The sequence below is a fragment of the Gopherus flavomarginatus genome, chromosome 3, assembly GCF_025201925.1.
Source record: "Gopherus flavomarginatus isolate rGopFla2 chromosome 3, rGopFla2.mat.asm, whole genome shotgun sequence".
NCBI lineage: Eukaryota > Metazoa > Chordata > Testudines > Testudinidae > Gopherus > Gopherus flavomarginatus.
Genome location: NC_066619.1, coordinates 13369817 through 13397310, shown reverse-complemented (window position 1 = coordinate 13397310; position 27494 = coordinate 13369817). Strand labels below are relative to the sequence as shown.

The 27494-nt window shown below is 40.2% G+C and overlaps 1 protein-coding gene across 2 annotated transcripts in view; it reads right to left on the bottom strand.

Annotated features, from left to right (window-relative positions):
* The window catches only part of ARK2N (arkadia (RNF111) N-terminal like PKA signaling regulator 2N), a 65636-nt gene that overhangs the window by 30152 nt on the left and 7990 nt on the right, over positions 1–27494 (bottom strand). The window contains exons 2-3 of one of the 2 annotated variants that reach the window (XM_050948146.1): positions 14190–14999; positions 51–7511 (exon numbers count right to left, since the gene is read on the bottom strand). In XM_050948146.1, the coding sequence (XP_050804103.1) occupies positions 7051–7511; positions 14190–14913 (1185 nt within the window). In that variant the 5' untranslated portion in view covers positions 14914–14999 and the 3' untranslated portion in view covers positions 51–7050. Of the gene's footprint in view, positions 1–50; positions 7512–14189; positions 15000–27494 lie in introns of those variants that run through there. The other variant, XM_050948145.1, reaches the window with a different exon arrangement.

Sequence of the window (27494 nt, the reverse complement as noted above, 5' to 3'; positions counted from 1 at the left end):
ATCTTGCCCATTGTCTATAATTTAACAACAAGAAACATTTTATTACTATTTATATTTATTCATTCTAGGTTACAGTAGTTACATTTCAAAATTTACAGGGTTAGGCAAAAGATACACACTGTGAATACAATAAAAACAATAGTGAAACTACATTCTCCCTAAAATCATAAAGTGAACAAAAATTACTATTGAAATTAGTGTTTTTCATATTTTTCCTTCATTTAATAAGATACTTAATTTAATTTACACCACGGCAACAAAATCAGAAGAAAAGTAGAGTATCTGTTATGAGATTGGATGCAAGCTCATTTTAAGATACTATGCCCAGATGTTCAAGCTTTGTAGAGAAACATTCATACTTTCAGGCTATTTGATGGGTAGATGGAAAATATCTTTGTTTTTTTGGATAATACACAAGCGATAAAGTCACTTAGTTGTACTCTGAATAAAGGCACACGGAACATGGCTATGTCCTAAAGATTCTAGGAAATGGTGCATATCGTTTTACAGTGCATGTTTATCTTCTGATGGTATGTTCTGTTTCTATTGTTATTGCATTGTGAGCTAAACATTACAAAAACAATGTCCAGGCACTCTAGCTGGCCAGTCTAAACTTCCATCTGACCTTTTGTGTCCCTTTCACCCAAGGAAACTATTTTCCATGTGCCCTCATTTTCCCAAGCTACTACTACATGGGATTAATAGAATTTGTAAAAAACACACAGAAGTGGGTTTGTGACTTCACTTTTTGCTAGGTACTGTCCACCTTTATCAATCAGCCTGAATATTTAGCTTATACAGTACATATCACACAGCACTCTCATTCTAATGATTTCTTGTGAATGTAGTGTCATGTTGCAGGCCTCCGTTATGCTAAATCTAATCAAGCATATAGTTAGGAGCCTGACCTGCAGACCTTATTCATGCAAATGCCCCATTAAGGTCAATGGGAGTTTTCTTTGAGTAAGAACTGCAGAATTAGCTCCACCGTAATTAAAAATAGGTTTAAATATTGATTCCATGGAAATCCATCTTTTTCCCCCACTGACTTCCATGAAACCAGGATTTCACTCTGTGTTAAAATGGCCAGTAGAGAGAGACAGTATGTGATACAGGAAAAGACAATATATAGCTTCAACAATAAAATCATTTAAATAAATTTAAGGTTGTAACAACTGCCACAAATAATCCCAGAAAATTTTCGGTTCAGATTGATAATCCATCCTTAGCTTTAGCAGCTCTGAAAAATAACCAAAATATTCCTTTCCTAGGCATTAAATATTAGACAAAAAATAGTATTTCTGACAATCATTTTTTACCTACCATTGTTACAAGTCACACTGAGGATCAGTATAAGTGAAAGGTACTGGGCAAAATGTTATTTTTCCTCTATTTTCTCAGGGCTTGTCTACACTTGAAATGCTACAGCATAGCGCTTCAGTGTAGACAATACCTACATCGAAGGGAGAGGTTCTCCTGTCACTAAGTAATCCACCTCCACAAGAGGTGGTAGCTAGGCTGATGGAAGAATTCTTCCATCAACCAGGCACAATCCACAAAGAGACTCAGGTTGGCTTAACTCTCAGGCATATGAATTTTTCACATCCCTGAGCGATGCATCTAGATCAACCTAATTTTCTAGTAAAATGCAACAAAGAGTCCTGTGGCACCTTATAGGCTAACAAATGTATTGGAGAATAAACGTACGTAGGTGAATACCCACTTCGTATTCATTCACATAAGCATATGCTCCAATACATTTGTTAGTTACTCTAAAAGGTGCCTCAGGACTCCCTTGCTTTTTACAGATCCAGACCAACATGGCTACCCCTCTACTAATTTTCTAGTGTAGACCAGACATCGATTTCTTTACTTTGACTACACAAAAAGTGCTGTCAGATTCACAGTTTCATGCTTTCACCTGCAGAGTCCCAATAGCCAGTCAGTTTCTGGTATTGCACCGGGCCAGAGTCCTTCTGAGAGTTTTGTAGGTTTACTATCACAGTTTCCTATTTATTTTAACAAAAAAATTCACATGTTGCTTTGTGACTACACAAACAGGGAAAACTGTCTCTTTTAAAATGACTAGTTTTCAAGCTGATGATGTCTCTAATAAAATATCTATTAATTAAAATACTAGAACTCTTCCAAAGGCATTCAGCTCATGTAAACGTATGTTTAAGAAAGTTTACTGGTACTTTATGAACAAAGAGGCAGATTCAGGCCTTGGATGTATGTATGGACTTCTACTAACTTCAATTAGAGCAACGCAAAAGTATCAGAATTCAATGCATCACATGAAATCATAAGAGCTCTCCCAGCAGTATCATTGGGCATGTCAACTATTTTTTAAATGTGCCTATCACCAGTATATCAAGATGCCTCCTTTGGAGCTCTTGCTGTGTATAAACAGAACAAAGAGGGTAGACCCTTCACCCGTTGAGAGACCTATTGATTTAACTGGGACTCTATATGGAGGTAAGAGTCTGTTCACACATATCAGATCTGCAGGATTGAGGCCAAAGGATGCATGTTAAAAATGCATAGCCATTTAATTGGTTTTGTATTTAAATTTAGTTTTTGTGCATTTACAGCAACCATGGCCACATGTCAGATTTTAGTGTCTTAGCCAAATTAACCCTTTGTCAAATGTGACTTCTGAAATCAAATGATACTTTGGAGAGATAACTTTATGCTATTAGATTTTATCTTATCAGTGTATTAAAATTAACTTTTTAACCAGACGTTTAAAAAAATTGCCCTCAGGTGAAGTCGATGTATGACAAATTTCAGCCCCGAGTAAAATGTTTAGAGCTAAATTATAGAGATTGAAGAATATTAGGCTACCTTGCTTTAAAAATACTTTTCCTTCAGTCCTAGAGACAACTGCTATGTTCTATAACTCTGGACTTCAGGGTAATGTGTTATGTTACAGTTTATTACATTTTGTTTTGCTGTGTACTATTTTAAAAAAAAAATCTAAAATATTTTAAAGTTATAAACTTTTTAAAATAGGACTCTAAGGTAAACAATATATAATTTATAAAACATTAAACCAGTGTCAAACTATCATTTGTATGCTAAGTAAAACAAACTCTTTATTTAAATAAAAGACTTGTGTAACCAACTAGTAAAAGACAGGAAATGCATAATTACAGCCAACACATCCTTCTTCACTTATCCCATTTGCAGGGGAGAGAAGTGGCTCCAAGCCTCCATAAGGAACTACAGGAAAACTTGAGCCTGCAATCAACTAAACTCCAAATCCTCTGAGATTTCAAAGGAGTCTACACATAAACCAATTCCAGTATCTGAATTCTGAATTTCCTGATTCATCAGCTTGACACACATCCTCAGTGGCATTTAAATTAAGTGAGTGTACAAAGATTTAAGTTTCATTTGCAGTTTGTTACAAAAATCATAAATGAAGTAAACGTATTTCAAGTGCACAGAAGCACCAATTCCTAGTTCCTGAATTTCCAGCTGTATGTGTACTTTCATTATTCACATGCATAAGTGTCAGCAGTATTTTAGGTGTCTTTTTCATTCAAGATTTTGCATAAACGAGCATATAAAATTTAAATGGCCAGTTCCTCATCTGGTTTTGAATAGGCACCGCCTTCAGTGGAGCTATGCCAGTTTATACCAATCTGTCCTAACTTATTTATTCTTTCACAGGATTCTGTAAGACTGAGTAATATTTTCTTAAGAAACCAGAATGCTTCAGAATGGAGTAAAGAAACAAAAACCATAGGGCAATCAAAGGCAAGCTACACTCCAATATGCTGTTCCCCCAACATATGCAGAATTCCCATTGGACTCTCCCACAAAAGTATATTTAAACACAACAGTTAATTAAATTTCATTTTTAAAGGCAAAGCTCATACTCTTAAAATAAAAAAGGCCAGACTATTTTATTAGCAGGACGTCAAGGTGGGGGCCAGACCTTATATACTAAAATTTCAGCTCAGAGCACATTTTAACTCCCTGAAAATATTAATTTCAAGTCAAAATCTTTGAAAATAGGAGTTTACAGCAGAAACCATGACAGCCTTAACTGCAGCTGTATGCATATACCACCATGAAATAAAGATACTTCCAGTTTTTCAGAAATATTTTCAAACTGTATAATGCAACCAAAGTCCAGAACTCCATTGAGTTAAAAAAACATGTCAAGTGCTGGCATAAACAATTTAAATACAAACTCAACACTAATGTCAATGTGAAAAGGTCAGTTTTCCTGTAGCACATCACATCTTTTTAATTCATAATCCAAAGCAGCAAAATAGATACTTTTGTTTAACTGTACAACCAAAATGATTGCATATTTTCAAGGAGCATAAAAACAGACCGTTCTTTGACTCAACTATCATTTATACCAAAACAATGCAAGGGGAGATCCCCCGCAACCCCCACAGAAGGAATATAATTCTTGAAACCAGAACACAAGTTAATAGGCCAGATCCTCAGCTTGTATAAAATGACATTGGATTTGAGTTCAAGGAAGCGATACTGACTTATGCCAGTTGAAGATCTGACTCAATATGTTTTGGAGGCAGATAGAGCAACTGACCAAACTAAAACCATTTACACATTCCAGATATTTTAAATATTGTGTAGTTCACATGTGGAAATACTGTTAAATTCTACATCTTTAATCTGAAACATTTTCCTAACAATCAACTGGCTGCCTTTGAACTAAGCTACCCTAAAAAGGGCACCATCTTAAAAAGCATCATCCCATATGCATCAAAATATGTATGTTCCACCACTATTATTTTCTGATTTGTTAACATTCACAGTAATTTACAAGGTAAAAATCAAGTAACATGTTGGTGTTGAAAAGGTTTTTTGAAGCAGAAAGCATATTTTTGTTGTTGCAGGTAGTAACCAAAGCTAGGAATGCTGTTTATTAACACTTAAATTTCAAAGGCGAGTTTCAATAAAAAAAATCCCATCCAGCTTGAATGCGAAGATTTTTCTTTCAAGGTTCCTATGACTTACACAAGGCACAGACGTTAGAGAGAAATTTAATTGACTACAACCATTGCAAAGTTATTATCCAGTTACGACAGAGTTCTAATCAGTATATAAAAGTCTGTATAACAGAGATGAACAAATTCTGCTCAACTCTTAAGGCATGTTTTCAAATGCCTAATCGCTCCATTTTTTTTTAAAAAAGTAATGTTTCAGAGCATGCTTAACATACTGAATAAGTGACACTGTTATACATAAAAGAAACCACTCACTGCTGGAAGCAGCTTCTTTATGCATGGGGAAAATTGTAGAGTTGTCATGCTTTAAATATGCTGCTCATACTATAATTCTAAAAATGTTTATATTATATATATAAAATCTATGAATACTAAAGTTTTTTTTTAAATCAGCAATCAATTTTCCCTGAAAGAGCTTCACTTTTAAACAGATGAGGACAAGTTTGTTAAATTGGCTGGGATAGGAAAAATACTAAAAACTCCATGGTTACTTTTATTTTTAAAAAAAGTTTTAAAAAGTTATTAATGTAGGGCTTGATCAAAAGACTACATAAATTGATTGATTCCCACTGACTTCATCGGGCTTTGTATCAAGCCTATAGAATACACAATGGTATTTTTAACTCGAAGAAAAAGTTTTACTGAAATGATCTAAATAAAAATTCATAAAGCCACCATGGTTTAAAAACTGAAATGCTAAGAGCCCCAAAAGACCTGTTCCATTCTTTTTACTTAAAAGACATCTAGGTAGAAACTTAATTCCTATAATTAAAAGGTTTAACTTTATTTGCATTAGAAACATCTCACCAATACTAAGGGATAATAAACTATATAAATGTATACTTTTGGTCACAAAGGGGAAATTATTCTCTTATGAAGGCCCAACTGTAAAGGCAACACAAAAACATGTATTCTGGCAATGGTGAGGTTATTTCTATAATATATAGCTTAATCCTAATTTAAACATCAAAATTTCAAGCCTGATTACTCAGAATAACTAATTATCAGTATAACAATTAAAACAAAACCCACACAGTAGAGAGTTATATTATTTAAACAAAACTAATGCTATGGCATTCCCAATCACAGGTAATCATTTCAACGGCAGTCAGAGAGGTGGCTCAGAAAATGCTCTTGCTTTAAGACCCAGAAGCAAACAGTGCATTAAGTCCACCACAGTGTTTACCAATCTGAATGTCAGACAGTCGGTTTTAAGTTCTTTGCCCAAGACTCAAATCTACCTACAAACTTTGCTTATCTCAGGACTGACACTGCTCTTTTTATTTCAGTATGAAAGACATAGTTTGACCATATGCATATACACACACAAGAAATTTGTGTGCATATATCGCACACACACAAAAGTGTCTGTGTATACATAATTATATATATGCAAGCATACATACAAAACTGGTGCTTCCCCTAAATATAAATGTCATATGCAACATGGCAACATCATTAATAGAAGCTCTTGTGAGTAAATTAACTACCAAATGGGACATGAATATTATTGAGCACATTCAGTATGTATAGCTAAGCTTTAGGGTAGACTTATTTACGACTTCTGCCAAAAGAGGAGGAAGGAAGGTCAATATGTAGACAAGTTTAAGCTGCAGAATTTAGGTATAAACGGATATTTAAGTATGTATTAATTGTTATGTAGTCAGGTTCACTAAGATTCCTTATGTCTTTAAATTTAAACTTGTATTTCCCTATATAAACTTTTTGGCATGCAAGAGGAACATATGGATGAATACACTGATTGCTTCTACTATAACAAATATAGCTCTACCATTCCAAGGGTATGTTACAAGGATTCTAATTTACATCTTGCCAAACGCTGGTGACAGGAGGTTTTTGTTTTGAGTTTCGCATGTGTGTTTGTGTATGTGTGCATTTTTCTTTGTTTTTTAAAAACCACATAAGTTTTCTTTAAATAAAACAAACATTTACAGTATAATGTTAAAAACCCATCACGGAAAAAAAAAAATACTTGCATGGAGAAAAGCAAATTTTGTTCTTAGCACAATCCAAGGTAATGTCAAGATTTTAAAAACTAAGTTTTTGATTGATTCAAATCATGCTCTGCAATATTCCCATTCTCTGGAAACACAGCTGGAAAATTGTTATTAAAAGTCGCTGGAAACTCTAATGTAGTGTCAACATTTTGATAGCTCACGTAAGAATTAAAGGACTGCTGTGGAAGTACTTGGCTATCAGGCATCTGCATATATGCCCCTGACTGTGTGGTAGGGGGAATTCTTTGGCCAACTAGTTGCATTTTAGGTTCCCTGGGCTCCAGTTGTTGCTTGCTTTCTTCATCTGTGTCAAGACGGGTTAGCTTTTCTATCCACATGCGAAATTTCTCCTCTGTCTGCCTCTGCATCTCGGCAAAGCAGTTCATGGCCTCTTCCAGGACATTGCCTATGCAGTTCCTATCCCACACGGTGCCCCTGTCAAGCAATCCTGGAATTTCCCTGGTCGCTCCTCCAGATCCCCCAGCACGACTGTAGCCAGCTTTAAAGACATTGAGGCCATTTGATAAGACAACGTTAAGTAAGAACATTATAGTGTTTATTAAGGCATGCTAACTCAGGAAACAGTATAAAATCTTTTCTAACTGTGGCCAGATGGATACAATATTGGGAGACCAATCTGCAGCCTCCAAATTAACCAGAAGCATTTACTTCAAAGTAAAAACCCACTGGGCACCACAGAGTTATTACTTCAAGTTCTTGGCTTTAAAAATATTTCATTCTAGATTTTTCTGGTAACTCTGCTTGTAGGTTTTGGAAACGAAATTTAGTCCGATTCCCACAGAAACTTTAGATGCTTTCACTGTTGATTCAAAAATCAAAACATTGTACAATATTTAATGATATAATTCATCCCTCCATTAAACTGAAACACAAAAATATCATAGATTTTAATGGATAAACCTCAATATATACACATTTTACTTAAATAGTTAGCCACCACCACTAAGGGATGGGTAAACACACACAACTGTATACATAACAGAGATAGAGACTGATACTAAAATTGTAGTGTTTCAAGTAGCAAAACCAAAATTTTAGCCCTGTCAGCCTTTACTTCTAAAACACTGGACACTAAAGGAAGAATAAAATGTCACACACACCCCGATCTTGCATGTAGTATGTAAGTAACACCATGCTGCTATATGGGGGAAGGAGGAGTGAAACAGCTTCTGTTTATTTCTGATGGCAAGAAAGACTAACCACACCACAGGGGTAACCCATGCAAAGCCCAAGCCTGCTCAAATTGATATCAGTGGCAAAACTCCCTTTGATACAAATACGAGCAAGGCCTGACCCTTATTCTCCACAGTATCAGAAAAATGGCATTTTGTTTCTAGGAGACCCTCTTTCCTGGGTCCAGTGAGAAGGAAACTGCTTGCTCTCCCTTCTCAGTGAGGTGCTAAAATGACTGTCACCGGAAGGGTCAGAAACAATCTAAGCAGAGGAGCTCATCTTAGATTATTTTAGGTTCTAAACAAAAAAGGCAGGCAACAGTAACCTATGCTTTGGTGCGCAAACTCCTCAAAATGCCACCTCAAAAAGACAGTAACATGAGGATCTGAACCTGTACGAGGAAAAGTCAACAGCGTATACCTGGTACAGTTACGTTGTCCTAATACATAAAGGGTTACTTTATTTAGATGTTTTCACAACTAGACAAGGATCACATTAAGTTATTAAAAACAGGTAATTAACCGACAGAGTTTACATTTAAATTATTAATAAATACATTTAATTAAGTGATTTTTTTTCATGCAACTAAATTTCTGGAAGAGTCTGTTTGGATGTTTACAATTTTTTTTTAATAAACCTAATGACTTGCTATAGGATATGGGTGTCCTAGTAAACAAAGTCATTATTGTTTACAAAATCCATAGGCTATCATATCTTATGAACAACAGAAAATGCCATAAAGTCTAGTTTCAAGGTGCTTTCTGCATGATATTAAAACAACATTTATCTAATAGATCTCTCTGCACTCTAAACTTTATAGCTTTTGAATTTGGCTAGGACACCAAACAGCCTTGGAATCTTTAATGACCATAAAGAGATCAGGATATAAATACTATGCCTCATATGAAACATAGCAGCTCCAACAGAATAACATCCCTCAGTACTGCACTGGGGCAGTGGTTTCAACACTGACTTAGAGATTAGAGCACCAGCTACTGAAATCACCAACACTGTCTATCTACAATAGATGCCTCTTATTAATAATTTTGCTGCCTTTGATAGCCAGCAAAAAGTTGCTGTTACCCATCAGTTGCTGACAAGTAGAAGGCAGCAACCAAGGAAGGAAGTTCTGCTGGGGACAGCAGATTGCATGCCAGGGCTTTCCATAAGGAGCAGGGGTGCTGGGACCCATGGAGCTGCACAGTCTCTCCCTGAGCTTCCTTCCTTGTGTGGGGTCCTCTGGTATGGCACAACCCGGAGAGCACAGGGGGAGGTACCGCAACTCCAGCATCCACGCTGCAGCCCCTCTTCCTGCTACTGCTCTGCCCACAGCTCCCCCCATCTCCTATATGAAGATAAGTTTTAGAGGCTGAAGCCCCAGAAGGAACTGCTAGGATGTGTGTGTATTTTTGCAGGGCTGCAACTGGAGAAAAGTCCCAGCACTACCTTTCCAGCCTCACAAACCTGTCTGCAGGGGGTACTCTGCACATTTTCAAATTGATGTTAATGGGATGGGATTGGTTCCTGGAAATATGTTGCCATTAACTGGAAGTTGCTAATATCAGGATTGCTATTAAGCAGAATCTACTATGTGCGTTCTTTAGGTCTCTCACTCAAGTTACAACTAGGATCAATGTTGTTTAATTTATGAAATCTGGCAAGATCAGTTTAAGATGGTATGCTGCATCTTGTCCCTAGCTATCAATAGTGGGGGTCTCACTTGTTGATACACTAGCCCAATACTTTTAAGGAAAATTGCATACTTTACAGCAAAATCTTTCCAAACAGATTTTTAAATGTACCTGCTCTTGAATAATCATCCTCAGTTAGTCTCTTTGGTTAAAATTCATTCCTTGGCAGAGTGCCAACAAAAGACCTAGGCAGGAAGCTTAGCTGAAATTGAAATGGTTTATTTGCTTTGTGCTGGCCCTCTGCACCAATGTAAATTGCACCATGTGTTAGAAAGGCCTGCATACTAAAAGTCCTTATGAATATACAGGTAATTTACAGACATGAAATAGCAACTTTTCCAACTTGAAATATTTCAACTTTTAACAATATTCCCCCATATATTAGTCTAAAACATGGATTAATGCTCATTTTAACATTCAAAACTGTTTTTGACTTATAGCAGCGCACAATGGTGTGTGGAATAACAATATTATGTTTTTATAGTTTAAGAAGAGTCAAATTGTTTTAAGCCAAATATTGATTCCCAGTATCATTTTGCATGCCGAGTTTTCTTCATCCAGAGCCAGTTTGTACAGTGAAATTGGAAATCCACAAAGAACAAAACCCTAAACAATAATAGAAGTGTAATGGAAGCTGCTGTATCATATTTTACCAGTGCCCAAAGTGAATGCCATCATGTATCCAAGGATTGCTTAGGAATCTTGTATTTTAAAGATTGAACATCAATATTGGCATACAATATAGGCATCTTAATTTGCATGAATTAGAAAGCCATTGTGGTTTACTGGACTGGAGCCCAACTCAGTGCCCATTGAGATAAATTAAAAGGTTCTCACTAACTTCAATGGGTGTGGGATAGTGCCTATAGGGCGTAAAGGAACAAAGTAAAATATTTAAGAATACTGCCTCACAGAATGTACTTTTGTCATGTATGCCACTAATCTAGTTATAATTGTAATGATGTATTAGTAATGAAACCTCATCACAACACTTTGCTATTCAGCCTTAGCTGAGAAGAGAAATAAGACTGCTAATATTTTAATGAAAATTATTGGTTTTGCAGATTAGCAGTGACAATTGAAATTCTATTGCAAAATAGTCTGCTTCAGAAATCGTGTGTTTGAGTGAAAGCAGAAACGCTAGTAAGATTGTTTGTTTATGACATTATTATGCATTTACTGGGACATTTTTCTTCTTAATAATCATCCCAAACTCACTGCAAAAGCAAAAACATATTGTGGGGTTCAAAAATTACTTCTATCTATCTTCACTCTTAAAATGAAAGATGTTCAGTGAAATCCTTTAGCATTAAAGACCCAATTGTATCCTATTAAGTACATCACTTTAATTTTCAAACTACCCACAGGTTTAAAACCAACTTTTTTCTCCTATAACTGTAAAATAATTTTACATGTTCTGACAGAAGATGACAGCAGGAATATTTTACTCTTTTTTTACTGCATCTCTAAATATCTGTGCAAAGAAAAACACCTATAGCAAAGTTATAATCTTGAAGCATCTTTGCTAGCGTAGCTATTTTTCATGCTTATGCTAGACGTGTCTGCAAAACAGCATCTATGGTAAGCTGCTGAGCCAATTTTGAAACAATAACTCATTAGTGCAAGAGCATCCAAGCTTTATGACACTGAGGGGTACAGTGTCATAAGTCATTTCCATGAAGAGGTACAGAATTTTTCAAAATAAGTGAACACATGTGCTCGTTCTTATATTTCCCTTGATAGATGCACAGCAGTTTCTTGTTACTGTAGTTCAGGAGCAATTAAACGTGCAGTTTATCACCAATAGGGGTAAATATTGCTGAACTTGGCCTTCAGGCTGCACTTTGGGCCGCCCTATTAGTGTCTTAGTGGTCTTTCATTTTTAAAGTCTTTAGAGGGTCCTATTCACAACACAATGTCAACTTGCTATGCTCTCTCAATGCTCTCTGTTAAGACAAATAATTATGACTTTAATATAACCAGTTCACTCAAATCGAAGAAGGATCAAGCAGAATAAATATTTATTTTAAGTAAAAGTAGTCATGCCAGATCATTAGCGAGCCACCTACAACGGGAGAGTTAGAAACTCAGGTTAAATTCAAGGCTCAAGTACACCTATTAAATCTATTAATTTTCACTAGCCCACAAAGAGCAATAGGATGCATTCTGGATCATCTCTCTCATGACCCTTTTCATTTAAAGGGTAACTGAAATGTGAAAGAATATATTCTAATCACTGCATCCAATTGGCAAGGATTCGTTAAAAACATGAAGTATGTCTTAAAAACCACTTAAAAAAAAGAATAGTCAAAGAGAAACCCACTATTTAGTGTCAATCAGAACACACGGGCTATGAGAGAAGATATGCAGGTCAGTGCTGTCCTCTAGTGTTTTGTATGCTCACTCCCTGTGTCACATGTAAAATTAGGCCTTGATGCAATGTCCACTGAAGTCAACGAGAGAGTCCTTCCATTGATTTCAGTGGGCACCGGATCAGGCCCTTTGAATGCAAGCACTTCAGGGCCAGGACTGAGGGCCAGATTTACAAAAGGTGTTTAGGCACCTAAAGATGCAACCAGGTGCCTAGTGAAGTTTTCAAAAATTCCTAGGCACCTAACTTCCATTGCAATCCAAGAGAGCTAGGTGCCCAGGTGCTTCTGAAAACCCCATTAGGGCTTATCTGCAACTTTAGGCAGCTAAATACCTTTGAAAAGCTGATCCTGGTCTATTTATTTGTTCTGAAGGACCTGATCCAAAGCCCACTGAAAATCAACAGCAGTCTTCAATGGGTTCTAACTCAGGCCCAAGTGCTGAGAATGCTCTAAAAAAAAAAAATGAAACAAGTGACTGTCAAAGTTATCAGTTACATTGTACTATTTTAATTGGCAAATATAGCTACTGAACCACTATTAAATAAATCTTGTTTAAAAAAAAACCAAAAAGAACAGAATTAACCACATAATTATGGAAGTCTGTGCCTTTCCCATATCTTCCAATGGGAAACTGCATTTCCTATGTTCAATCTACATCCTAGCAAAGAGATGCAGCCTTACAGAGTATAAGCAAAATATCAGTTTTCAAACAGATAGACCAGCACCATTCACCATTATTAAAGTTGAAACAGTTACAGCTATTTGTAAAATCATACGTAAATTTATCTTTAGATATTATATATATATATATATATATATATATATATATACACACACACACCACACACACACACACTCATTTAGCTGTCAAAGTTATTAAGACTGCCATTTTCCTTTACAACTTCCTTTAAACTACAGAAATATGCTGTTATTTAGCATGCAGTTTATCCCCCAAACATCCTCTTTAGTTAGCAGAAAGGGGGAAAGGCAGATCCACCCAGAAAAGACTGGCAAACCAAAAAATTTATTTTAAATTTTATTTTATTTTTTAAGGTTGCCATATGATGAAGGTTTTGAGGTATAGTATACTGGAAAAATAGTTCACACATAATCCTGACCATGGTATTTGCACCAATTAAATAATGAAGACTCACCAGACGAGAAAGTTTAAGAACTTATCTTTCTTCTGCTATAAAAATCATGAGAATGCCCCAATAATTTGCTGCACCCAGCTTGTCAACATGGATATATTGGAGAATTCAGAAATATAAATAATTACAGATTAATATAACACAGAAGGATGGAACTCGCCTACTCCTAAAATTTTGAGACACCAGGAGTGGGGACAATTAGAGCCACATATGAATAATTCTTATTTATGCCCTAAAGTAAGTGGCCAGCTGCAATCTGCATGAATGTAACTAACAAAAAGGTTAAGTAAACTTTAATTTGAAATGTAGAGCTGGAAAGCACAGCGTAAGTGCAACACTGGAGAATGGGGCCTTATGGTAAAATGGGCAATAGATATGCCAAGTTATTTCAAACACAGATGCAGAGGTGCTGTTGTAATATATTAAAGTGCGGTTGCCCACTTATAATAGTGTATTGGCTAATTAGGCTATTATGATTATTACCGTCTAACCAGCACTGATAAGAGTTCATATAGGTTTACAAAGAAAAATCTGAAAATTCCAAGATTTAAGATAGTCCCTTCTACAATTTGCTGTTGTGCAAAAGCAAACTGAAAACCTCAGAACAGATTTTAAAATTTGCCATGTCTTGTTAACACACTGCAGTCTTCAAATTTACAGAGAGCTGCAGTTCTCCTGGGTTTTCTCAAGTGTCACTCATCTAATCTAGCATGACAGCTGAGAAACGATGTCAGGCGCTTTACAGTTCAGTTTAAAAAACATCCTCTACCTGGTATCTCTGCAGTGATTGTCTTGCTGCTCCCTGAAACCTCTTCATCATCTTCTGATGAACTCGTGCTTGAGTCACAGGTCAGGTCACTATCACTGGTACTGCTGTCCTGCAGCAGGTTGTATTTCTTGCGAGCAGCTGCCTCCCGCTTCTGTCTTAATAACCGGATTCTTTCTTTGTGCTTTTGGCTCCGATGACCTTTTACCTTGGTGACTCGTCCATTCTGCTTATCACTAGACTGTCGATTTTTCTTGGCAGCCATAGTTGATGTTTCACTTTCAGACCTGGATCGTCTGGATTTTCTCCCAACTGCAGCCCCAGAAACTCCAGAAGGGTCTCCCTCTACAGGCGCTTCAACCTGACAGGACTCATTCTCTTCTGCGGAAGACAGCGTATCTGAATCAGCCAAATGCCCACTGGAAGAAGGGGAAAGCATGCAGTGATTAGAAGAGTCACTCTCATAAATTTGGCCTCCTGTTGGCTTATCACTCTCTGTAGAGGCCAACTGAGACTCCGAGGAGTCCCGTCTCAGTTCCATCAGTAAGCACGGCATTGAGGAGAGCACCACAGAATCTGCTACAATGGGCACACCATCTTTCTGAGCACACGTGTCTAGTTCTACAGGTCCATCTTCACCAGGAGCTGCCTCTTGTTTTTCAGAGAGTTTTGCTGAGACTTCTGAGTCAATGAGTTCTTCTACTTTTCCCACCGCCTCCATCTTCATTTCAGAGTTCCAAGCTCCTCCTTGTCTCACAGCATGGAGTCTAGAGGACTGGGAGAACTAGATTAGGTTTTCAACAGCAAAGCAACCTGCATAAGAACAAACAGTAATGACAATTTATTCAAATAGCAGAATCTCTTCTACTTTTTTGGTCATGTCCACAATTTCACCCAGTGAGACCACTTCTTTATTCAGTTAAAGCTAGTATGGTACATTACAATTTTGGATGTGGTACTTTTCTTTAGCTTCTGCCTTTTCCTGGTTAACTCGGTCTGTTACACTGACATGCTTAATGTTTTCCCTTTCTTAATGAAAGATGGCACTATCATTGTACAAAATACACCTCCATCTGAGCTAGTTATCACAACAGATCAGAAATAAACATGAATGCAGTTTCTAAGCTCTTACTTTGGAAAGTTTAAATTAATACAATATAAGCAGATTTTGAAATTTAATCTAGAAGCAATTTTTAATACACTTGAAAGGAAATTTCAATATTGGTAAAAAGTAACATATTGAAACCCAAAAAACCTCAAGTCCTCTACCTGGGGAGGCCACCTTTAGGGGTGACAACACAGTTTCGTTTCCATGCCAGTGGGAACCCAATGAGTGTTAGCAGTCCACTTCAAGCACCACTAAATCTGCTGAGGCACTGGTTAGTATCAGCCCAGAGAGAAGTGGCACTGATGGTTCGTTTACAGTTAAGTACTAACAATACTTCATACAACATTTAGGTGTTCATTGAAGGTCTCGGATATGAGTATTGACTCATCCTGACCTGGTTTAGCTGATAAGATCGGTCAAGGGAACAGTATAAAATGGCACAGCTGCTGACAAGAAACATTTTCTATCCACACAAAGTTTCAATCCCATCTTTTACTTCACATTATAATTTGATAAACCACACTGTTCCATCTTAAATGTTAAAATAAAGCTGTATAGAAAGCTAACTTATAGGTCCCCAACCACTGCAGTATTTGAGCACCTCCAAAGCATTATAAATAAAAATAGCATTAATTCTTTCACCTTTATCATAGGTCACCTTCCATCCACATTTTAATTTCAACTTCAACATACCGTAAAACCATACAAAAATCTTTCAATTATCATTCCCACTTATATGTGAATTAAAGGGGACAATCTGTTTAGGCCTAAAAATTGGCATGTGCTAACAAGGTAATTTAACAGTTACTACTGTCAACATTCATTATTTAAAAAAAAATATACAGTGCTATGTTCTAAATTGTGAGAGGGCTTTTTAAAGGCTCTATTTCTGTAGGATCTAGAAAAAGACAATGAGTACTTGTATAACATAAGAATGGCCATAATGGGTCAGAACAAAGGTCCATCTAGCCCAGTATCCTGTCTTCTGTTCATTCCTTCTGGGGCACCTGGCATTGGCCACTGTTAGAACAGGTAATCAAGCGATCCATCCACTGTCACCTATTCCCAGCTTCTGGCAAAGAGGCTAGGGACACAATCCCTGTCCATTCCCATAGGAAGGATCGTCTAAATGGGTAAGGTGCTAATCTAGACTTGGGAGATCCATGTTCAATTCCCTGCTCCATTACAGACTTTCTGTGAGATGCTGGGTGCCTCTGTTCCTCAGTTCCTCTCTGTAAAATGGGAATAATAGTACTTCCTTACCTCACAGGGTGCTGGAAAAAGCTCTAGATTATGTTACTAATCCTTTGAATCATTCTGAATCGAGGGTTTATTTTTTTAATATATTTCACTCCTCCTTAAGGGTCACAATTGTCAGACGCTACAGTTATTGGGGAGGGGGGGTGTAAAAAATGTACACCTCTACCTCAATATAACGCTGCCCTTGGGAGCATTATATCGAACTTGCTTTGACCCACTAGAGTGCGCAGCCCCGTTCCTCCGGAGCACTGCTTTACCGATTGTATCTGAATTCGTGTTACATCGGGTGGTGTTATATTGAGGCAGAGGTGTACTTCAGACAGACACCAGTGAAGGAAGGAAAGCTTAAATTAAGAGAACTTTCATAGAGTTGTGCCGACATTTATTAATTGTATTGGCTACTTAAACAAGGAAATACACTTGCCATATTAGCGTTGGGCAACATGAAAACACCAGGATGACAAATCAAGGTTTACTAAATGAGAAAGTGGAAACTTCTAAGAGAGAATCACAATTACAAATGCTACAGAAGAAAGCATGGCGATATATATAGAGACAAAGCAGTTTACAGTATTTAAATAAGCAAAACTAGTTTGAAACATAGAATATCAGACCTCAGAAGGTCATCTAGTCCAGCACCCTGCTCAAAGCAGGACCAACCCCAACTAAATCATCCCAGCCAGGGCTTCGTCAAGCCTTGACCTTAAAAACCTCTAAGGAAGGAGATGCCACCACCTCCCTAGGTAACCCATTCCAGTGCTTCACGACCTTCCTAGTGAAAAAGTTTTTCCTAATATCCAACCTAAACCTCCCCCACTGCAACTTGAGACCATTTCTCCTTATGCTATCAACTGCTACCACTGAGAACAGTCTAGGTCCATCCTCTTTGGAACCCCCTTTCAGGTAGTTGAAAGCAGCTATCAAATTCCCCCTCATTCTCCTCTAAACAATCTCAGTTCCCTCAGCCTCTCCTCGTAAGTCATGTGCTCCAGCCCCCTAATCATTTTTGCTGCCCTCTGCTGGACAAAATATGAGAAGACCCTTCTGAAGCTGGTAATTTCGACAGTGAATTCTTATGGACAATATATAACTGCATAAGATCCACTTTCACTGCCTCTTTTCAAATGTTACAGCATACATCAAAAAAAAACCTTATAACTAAGAAAGTGAATATACTGAGATGTAAAAGCATCCTAATACTATAATACTTCCATGCACTTCACTGTAATATACCTGTTATACAGATGGAAAACCAGAGGCACAGAGAGGTTAAGTGACTTGTCCCAGGTCAAACATAGGATATATTATACCAGGCAATGGATCCCATGGCTTTGTCTACATTCAATTGTTTTAGTCTGTAATTCGCTTTGGGTGCAGTTCTCTATTGGTAGCACTGGTTAAAGCAGCAGAGTAGACAAGACTCATGTGGGCTCAGGCATTTTTAACCTTGAGTCCATCCAAGCTTTGTCTATATTCATTTTCTCCAGTGCTATAACTGGAGAGGCTATGCCATACGGGAATTAAGGGTCCAAGAAAACTTTGTGGAAATAAAGTAGATGATTCCCTTTCCTTTTAAGCAGGGTGGATTCAGAAGGGAAGCAGCATATGCCTGGGCCAGGGGAAGCTCTGGGAACTTGAGATTTACATAGGGTACAAAAGTCAACAGGGCAAATGGTCAATGATATTCAGCAGTCACGCTTCAGCTCTGTTGATACAGATGCCTGCTGCTTCTCCACTATTTAATTGCACATATGGTAATACACTAAGTCCCAAAGCATGGTGGTGATTTTTTAATCGTGTTTATGGAAATTCTGGATTCCCATAGCCTTCTTGAGCACCATAACCTTCCCTGTTTTCCTCTCATTGGGATCAAAGAAATATGTTCCTGGGGAAGATCTCAGGCAAAGGTGTGAAAATTCTGCTGCCTGATCTCTGCAGGTATACGTATATATTCTTCCACCTCTGCCCCGAACTGCAGAGCATGAAGATTTTGATACCACCATATCACCACTAGACACCAGAAATCACACTACTACATGCCCCTTGCAGATTGGTGATTTTAAAGATTTCATTCTGAAATCAAGATCTGCACCCTGCTGCTTCACAGAAACAAAGATGCTCCAGCTAGAAGTATGAGGACTAGCGCCTTAGAGCACAATCTTCACATACAGTACTGCAGCTGTGCCACTGTAGTGCTTTAGTGAAGATGCTCCTACACCAACGGGAGAGATTCTCCCATCAGCATAGTTAACTTACATCCCTGAGAGGCGGAAGCTATGTCAATGGGAGAAGCTCTCCCATTAATATAGCGCTGCCTATTTAGGGAGTTAGGTTGGTATAACTATGTCACGCAGGGGTGTGGATTTTTCACACCCCTGAGACACATAGTTATAATGATATACATCAGTAGTGAAGACCTGGCATTAGACTTAAAGGCATTGAGATTGAAGAAAAAGCCACTCTTCTCAATCTTAATGTGGCATAAGGGTGGGGAAAGGGCTCATGTCCCAGAGCCTTTTCAGCACCCAGAAACACCTTCAGGAAACATGCAACCTCATTTCCCTAAAGAGGACTAACGGAAGATGTACTGGCACAGGGAAAGGGTACCAATGATTTCTCCTGGTGGCAGTACCTGTCCCTGCTAGCTGTGGCAAGGAGTGAGGAGTACCATTTAGTCAGTCACCTGTAATTGATAATTTATTAGACTCACTCTTGGAAGTACCCACCTGGCCAAGAACAATGCACATTAGGTAGGCTGTGTGGGAAATATTTGTTCTGAGGAGCCAGGTCTGCAGTCTCCACATCTGTCAAACTTTTACTAATACTGAATTTTTTAAAATTAAAAAAAAGTGTCCCTTGTACATAGCAACCCTGAAAGAGATGTCTGCCATGATTCAAAGTGTTCTCGGGCTGCAGGGAAGAACACACAGGGATGAAAGTCTCTGCAAAAAAACTAAGGAAAAACAAATCTTAAGAATTATTATTATTTAGTTCCACTTGAGAAATATAAAGAGGAAAGAAAAGCAAAAAGGTTATGTTGAAATACTCCCACCCTTTCCTGGAAACATGCTACATAAGTTCTCAAGGTAACCTTAAGAGAAAGCCAAGCAGGCTACTTAAATCAGAAAACCACTGCACTGAAAACTAGTTTGTGAAACATCACAGGCTCTAATAGATATTTAGTTACACAATGCCCAAGAATTCCATCCAGCCAAAACAATTTTGTCCTTTTTCTTAGTGAACAAATGTTTGGTTTGAATGTTTGAAAACAGTTCTATAAAACAGTACTGTCAGATCCATGTAACACAAAGGCCTTTCTCCACCCAACAGTGCATGGAAAATGCACATATGCAAAGACACATAAATATCTAACATGATCTTTATAAATTAAATTAATGGAGATATCCTGTCTCCTAGAACTGGAAGGGACCTTGAAAGGTCATCAAGTCCAGCCCCCTGCCTTCACTAGCAGGACTAAGTACAGATTTTTGCTCCAGATCCCTAAGTGGCCCTCTCAGGTATTGCACTCACAACCCTGGGTTGAGCAGGCCAATGCTCATACCACACAGAAATCAACTCATGGGCTCATTTTGACTTCTACTTAAGCAATAAAAATTTATGCATTAATTTACACACTGTCAGATAGGGCACTTTTACTTGAATTACAGTGTATCTTGCAAAAATTCAGGCACTGATCCAGAAGGACTGTGAAACTCAAGAGTTCTGCCTCAATGCATCAACTGCAGGCATAGTAATACTAAGCATTTCTTCCTAATCTTTAATCTGGTTCTCTTAAAGAACTTCAGAAATCCCATTACACACCACAAGACCTCCATAATACGTGTATTACTGTTTCCATTTTACATATGGGTAAATGGAGGCACAAAAAGTTGTTCAAATACCACACCAAGGCAGTGACAGAATAAAGGAGAAAACCAAGAGGCCTTGGTTCTCAGTCTACTGCTCTGTTACTCCTGGGGGAAATCTGCATGACTGCGCACATGCAGAATTCATGTCCCCCGCAGATTTCTTCCCTTCCCCACAGAAAAATGACTTTCTGATGGAGGAACCAAAGGGAAGTTGAAAGAGCAGACATGAGCCCTTCCCCAGCAGTGCGGGTGCACCATTTCGGGCACCTGGAGCAGCCAACAGAGAGGTAAATCACTGCAGGGACTAGGAATACCTCGGCCAGTGGCTCCTACCCTGCATCGGGTTCAGCTGCTAGTCCCTGCTGGGTGGGGGGAGAGACAGGATGTGCTCTTCCCCTGCAAGGAGTGGCCAGGGCCAGGTCAGACCAGATCCACGCCCAGAAACCTGGCTGCAGGAAGCTCTGCAGGCCCCCTACCTCCCACTTCCTGTCCCCATCATTCCTCAGCCATGAGGGAGGAGCTAATGGACAGGGAGCTGCTCCTCCATCTGCCCAACCCCTGTGCATCTGGATGCCCCCATACACAGATCCCCCCCACACCTAGAACCCACCTACCGAGCCCCCATCCCGCTGAGCCTCACCCCCTGCATCCAGAGCCCCTCTCCACTCAAATCCCCCCTCCTGAGCCCTACCCCCCGCACTCAGACCACACCTGTTGAGCCCCCTGCACTCCAACCCTTACACTAATAACCCCGAACCCCCCATACCTGGACCCCCACAACAGACCCCTCCACCTCAACCCCCCCAACCCACTAAGCCCCAACCAGCTGCACCCAGAACCCTACCCCACCAAGCCCCAAGAACCCAGACCCTGCTGCCAAGCTCCCCCACATTCTAGCCCACCCCAAGCCCCATCCCCCAACATACAGACTTCCCTGCTGAGGCCCAACCACCATCACCCAGATCCCCCTACAGAATCCCATTGCCCCTGCACCTAGCTACTCACTGAGCTGCCCACACCCAGACTGCCCCACACAGAATCCTCTCATCCCACACCAAGTCCCTCCACACTTGGATCCTGCCTGCCCACACCTGGTGTGCCTTGCATGGAGAGGTAGGGCCCCAGGGTGTTTCTGGGATAGGCCCGGCCCCTGCGGTGTGCCAGGGGCAGTCTCAGATGTGCCTGACTGAATGAGAGAGACTAGGGATCAGCCAGGCTCTGCATCATGGAGGCTCCCTAACAATCCCTGCCCAAAATCCTTTGTTCCAGTCTTCTCCCACCTACACGCAATAACTTTCCAATTTAGAATACAGAATATAAAGGTTGGAAGGGACCTCAGGAGGTCATCTAGTCCAACCCCCTGCTCAAAGCAGGACCAATCCCCAGACAGATTTTTGCCCCAGATCTCTAAATGGCCCCTTCCCATATTCAGGCTCCTTCCCAGCAATTGCTTCCCTCTCCCTCAGCTCCTCCATCACCCCTGACACCCCCAAGTGGGAAGTACAGGCCACTGGCATATGAGATCACCCTGCAGCTGTACCCACCCACACACATTTTATGCTTGGAACTCACTCCCTCCACTTTCGTACCAATAGGCCACCCCCTCAATTCAAAACTCTTCTTTACTCCTTCCGTGAAGCCCATCAATGATAATCTAACACTGAATTCAAGTTTTATATAACTGTTCAATAACAAAAATATCTACATAACCAAAGGAAAACAAACAAAACTAAATCAATTCAAAATGATGCTCTCTCTGCTGGAAATACTAGCCTCCCTCAAGACAGGTGTGTAAGTATGGATGTTTTCCTTCCCACCCACCACAGTCTGTCATTTTTACTGAGCTCCTGTTCTGATTTACTCTGCAAGCTCCACGACCATATCTTTTTATCTGCTCGTAGAAGGTTCCAGGCATATCCATATACATAAAACAGATGATTGCATGATACTCAGTTTAACTCAAGATAGTGGAGTCACCTTTGCTTGAATTTGAAAGCTGGGCAGCTCTAGAATGTCTAGCCTTTTTCACACCACTATACCATCCACCTTCTGGATATTGTTCTACTTTATATAAATGGTCCTTTGAAAAATACTCTCCTAAAGCTGATTCAAGAGCACGCCATTCTACCTAAGGAACATTTTTGGGGGGTGGACTTGCCTGTTTAACCAGTTAATTCATAACTCAGGCCCAGCAGCAATCCTAAAAGGTTAGACATCCCACCCTTTCCAGCCAATATGGTTACAGAAGCATGAGATGAAAGGATGAAACTAAAGATCTGCTTCAACCAGTTTTGCATAAACAAATGAGGTTAAAAAATAAACTATTTCTATTAAGCCCTCAGACTGTGTATACAAACCATCCAAGACTCAGAAGAAAGGGTACGTTTGTGAAACACCTTTGCAGTCTTGAAAAAGACAGTCCTTTTCCAGCATGAGTAAGCAAGTACTTAGAGTAAAAAAAAAAAAAAAAAAAAAAAAAATCCTCTATTTAAAAATATTAATACAGGTGAACTTGAGAAAGGGAGAACATTAAAGAAAACTAGTCAAGACTGACCAGCCAAGATAATTCAAAACACACTTGTAGGACATGAGCCTGCAGTTAGCACTCTGTACACACTCACCTGTTGAAGGGGAACCAAGCAAAATCATTTTCCTTGCTAAAATAAATTCATAAGTTTAATATACAGGAGAAGAGGATAGAAGATAAGATGTGTTAGCTTTAAGTGTTTCCCTTCCACTATGCCTGGCTGTCCATATTCCATTGTTGTGAGTGGTCAGCATTTTCACATCTACAAGACTTCTTCCTTCTGAGTTCAAGAGTCAAGAGATGGATTTTTATAAACTGCTTGTTCCTAAAAATGGAGACAGAAGACACTAGATCCACAAAGGGACTCAGGTACCCTGCAGGCCAGCTGTATTTACAGCCCCAAGTTAAGTGGCCAGCCTCCCCCTGCATTTTAGGGGGAGAGTTAGGTTCCTAAACTAGCCAGTAAGTGGGGAGCTGCCTAAACTAGCCAGTAAGAATTCCAAGGAGAGGTGCAGTATTGAGCGCCATCCCTCAAAGGTAGCTAGGTGGCTAACTCTAGGCCAGAGGGAAACATCTACCTCTCTCGGGACTCACAGCCACTAACCCCCTCTTGGAGTTAGGCACCTAAGCCAGGTCAGCCCTTGCTCTCATACACACACATTCTCCTAACAGACATCTGCCCCATAATAGCTTGGGCATCTGCCCCATAATAGCTAATAGCCCAGTAGTTAGGGCACTCACCAGAGTTGCACAAAACCACTCAAACTACTGCTCTGCATAATTTGGAGCACCTACTTGAACACACCCGGGTTCAGGTCCCTGCTCCAAATCAGGCAGAGCATGGATTCAAACTTGGATCCATCTATCATTGATAGCTCTTGCATGGAAATCTACAGCACAGTATGACCAAATACAACTGAAAGCTGCTGATAACATCTGGACAAGGGGAGATCCAGTAGATATAGTGTATTTAGATTTTCAGGAAGCCTTTGACAAGGTCCCTCACCAAAGGCTCTTACGCAAAGTGAGCAGTGATGGGATAAGAGGGAAGGTCCTCTTATGGATTGGTAACTGGTTAAAAGATGGGAAACAAAGGGTAGGAATAAATGATCAGTTTTCAGAATAGAGAGAGGTAAATAGTGGTAACCCCCAGGGGTCTGTACTGGGCCCAGTCCTAGTCAACATATTCATAAATGTTTTGGAAAAAGAGGTAAGCAGTTAAGTGGCAAAATTTGCAGAGGCTACAAAACTACTCAAGATACCGTATATACTCGATCATAAGCCAGTTTGTTTAGAAGCTGACCCCCCTACCCCGCAAGGTGGATAAGTACAAATGGAAAAATTTTAGAACCTGTTCATAAGCAGACCCTGTAATTCAGGGGTCAGCAAACTTGCCTCCTGGGCCATCAGGATAAGCCACTGGTGGGTTGAGATGGTTTGTTTACCTCAAGCGTCCGCAGGCCTGGAGGTAAACCTAAGTAAACAAAAAGTGTCCTAGTGCATCAGCTGCTTACCCTGATGGGCCAGGACAGCAACTGGTGGGGAAATTTTTGTGGGGGAAGAAGTTGGGAATCAGGGGAGTAACCCCGGTGACCACCCCTCACATGACCCCCCCCCCCCAGCCCGGGACCCCCACACTCCCCATCCCATCCCGTCCCACCTTATCTGGTGAGGAGGTCTCTGGCCTGGCTGGATCTGCTCCAGCAGGCTAGGCAGCAAGGCCGCAGCCTGTTCTGGCGGGCCAGACTAGGCGGCGCGGCCACAGCATGTTCCAGCAGGCTGGGCCAGGTGGCATGGCTGCAGCATGCTCCAGCGCCCGGGCAGCACAGCCACAGCTTGCTCTGAGGTGCGGGGCCGAGTGGCATGGCTGCAGCCTGCCAGCCCCCGAGTTGCAGCTGCTTCGGAGGCTGTGGGGAGAGCAGCGTGGCCAGAAGCAGAGAGACTCTGGCCCCGCCTCTTCCCTTCTGGCTCTGCTGGCTGTGCTGCCCCTCCTTGCTCGCTCTGTTGGGGGGTGGGGCTGTGTCCCATCTCTCCCCCTCTATACCCGTTCGTAAGCCGACCCTGTTCTCTGGTGCTTCCCTTTTTTACTAAAAAATTTGACTTATAAATGAGTATATATGTAGTTAAGTCCCAGACAGACTGCAAAGAGCTACAAAAGGATCTCTCAAAACTGGGTGAATGGGCAACAAAATGGCAGATGAAATTCAATGTTGATAAATGCAAAGTAACACACACTGGAAAACATAATCCCAACTATACATATCAAATGATGGGGTCTAAATTAGTTGTTACCACTCAAGAGAGAGACCTTGGAGTCAGTGTGGATAATTCTCTAAAAACATTCACTCAATGTGCAGAGGCAGTCAAAAAAACAAACAATGTTGGGAATCATTAAGAAACGGATGGATAGATAATAAGACAGAAAATATCATATTGCCTCTATATAAATCCATAGTTAGCAGGTTTAAAACAAAAAAGTATTTTTTCCACACAATGCAGTCAATCTGTAGAACTCCTTGCCAGAGGATGTTATGAAGGCCAAGACTATAAAAAGGTTCAAAAAAGAACTAGATAAATTCATGGAGAATAGATCCACGAATAGCTGTTAGCCAGGATGGGCAGGGATGGAGTTCCCTAGCCTCTGTTTGACCGAAGGTGGGAATGGATCACTAGATGATTATCTGTTCTGTTCATTCCCTCTGAGGCACCTGGCATTGGCCACTGTCAGAAGACCAGATACTGGGGTAGATGGACCTTTGATCCAACCCAGTATGGCCGTTCTTATAAATCCAGCAGGATGAATATATATACCCATCTGTAAAGGTGGTACCAGTGCCATATCCTCAACTGAAACCTGACTGAAGCGTCTAAGAACATTGGTAAAGATCAGCTGCTGCTGGACTATTCTCAGCACCATTTTCTTGATAATTTTGGGGCAAGAAGGAAGGTTGCTAGCCGGCTTGAGATCTACCTAGATTACTGTACAATTTAGGGTGGTCGGTAGATTGCCCACAATGAGAAACTTTGATAATATTGGTCAACAGAGGACCCAGCTACTCTCCAACAACCACAGGGGTAACAGGTCCATTTCATATAGAACACAGCCTTCTATTTAAGAATTCCCATTTGTACAACTGGGTCACATAGAAGACCATTTCTAATTCTCAGTTTAGACTATAAACCTTTCAGGGTAGGGACTTTTATTCCATGTCTGTACAGCTCTTAATAATGGGACACTGACCACACCTGAGAACCCTAGACACTACTGTAACAAAATAATTTTGTTGATCCTTTCAAAAAAGGAGGCATGAGAGCTCTTATCAACGAGAGGGACTCTGATCTGAAGCTGTCAACTGCAGCCTAGGTTGAGATATTGCAGATGGTGTGGGAGTGAAGATTCTTTTGACCGCTAGCACAGTTGCTCTACTTATGACTGCATAAAATTTCTTGTGATGCTAATGGGAGTCCAAGGATATTTAGCACCAGTTGTATTATAATATTCTGCCCATCAGCTGATGTAGATAAGTAGTAAATTATGATAAGCTATGAGGACAAGGCAGGAGACAAAGAATTTTAGAACTAAAGTTTTGCTGAATGATAGCAGATGATCGTTATGTTTGGACTACACACACTTTGGTTCCATAAATGGACAACATGCTCCTCAACTATTGGCTCAAGGAGGCCCTAGCATGCATGATCAAACCCACTCTCTCACCTCGAGCTGGTAGTAATAGCATCATGGATTGAATGGTAATATCGGTAACTCTAAATAAGAGGCACTTAAAATTAATAGTCACTAGCATAGGACTGTTCTCCTGAGTACTCTGATACCTAGCATTGATTATTTTTTGTTTTTGAAGAATAAGGTAATATTGAATTGGCAGTAGGGAAAAGATAGTTATATCAACCTCACACTGTAGGAAAAGAGTAGACAAGCTGGTAAACCTAGCATGTTTAGAGAACAACACTATTCCCTTTAAACATTCTCACTCAGACTCATGGACTTTAAGGTCAGAAGGGACCATCATGATCATCTAGTCCAGTTGTTTTCAAAACTGCGGGTTGCAACCCACTACTGGGTTGCGGAACGTAAGACACTCAGTCATGGCTGCTCTGGTCAGCACTGCTGACCAGGCTGTTAACAGTCCCGTCAGCAGTGCTGCCCAGCTAAGGCAGGCTAGCCCCTACCTATTCCAACACCGCACTGTGCCCTGGAAGCAGCCAGCAGCAGGTCTGGCTCCCAGGCAAGGGGCCACGGGGCTCCACGCACTGCCCCTGCCCCAAGCACGGGCTCCACACTCACATTGGCCAGTTCCCAGTCAATGGGAGCTGGGGGTTGGTACCTGCGAGTGAGAGCCGCGTGGAGCTGCTTGCATGCCTCCGCTTAGGAGCCGGACCTGCTGCTGGCCACTGCCAGGGCACAGCACAGTCCGCTGTGCCAAGACAGGCAGGAAGCCCGCCTTAGGACCCCTGCTGTGCTGCTGACCAGGAACCGCTGGAGGTAAGCTGGCGCCCCAAATCTTCACTCCAGACTCCTCATCCCC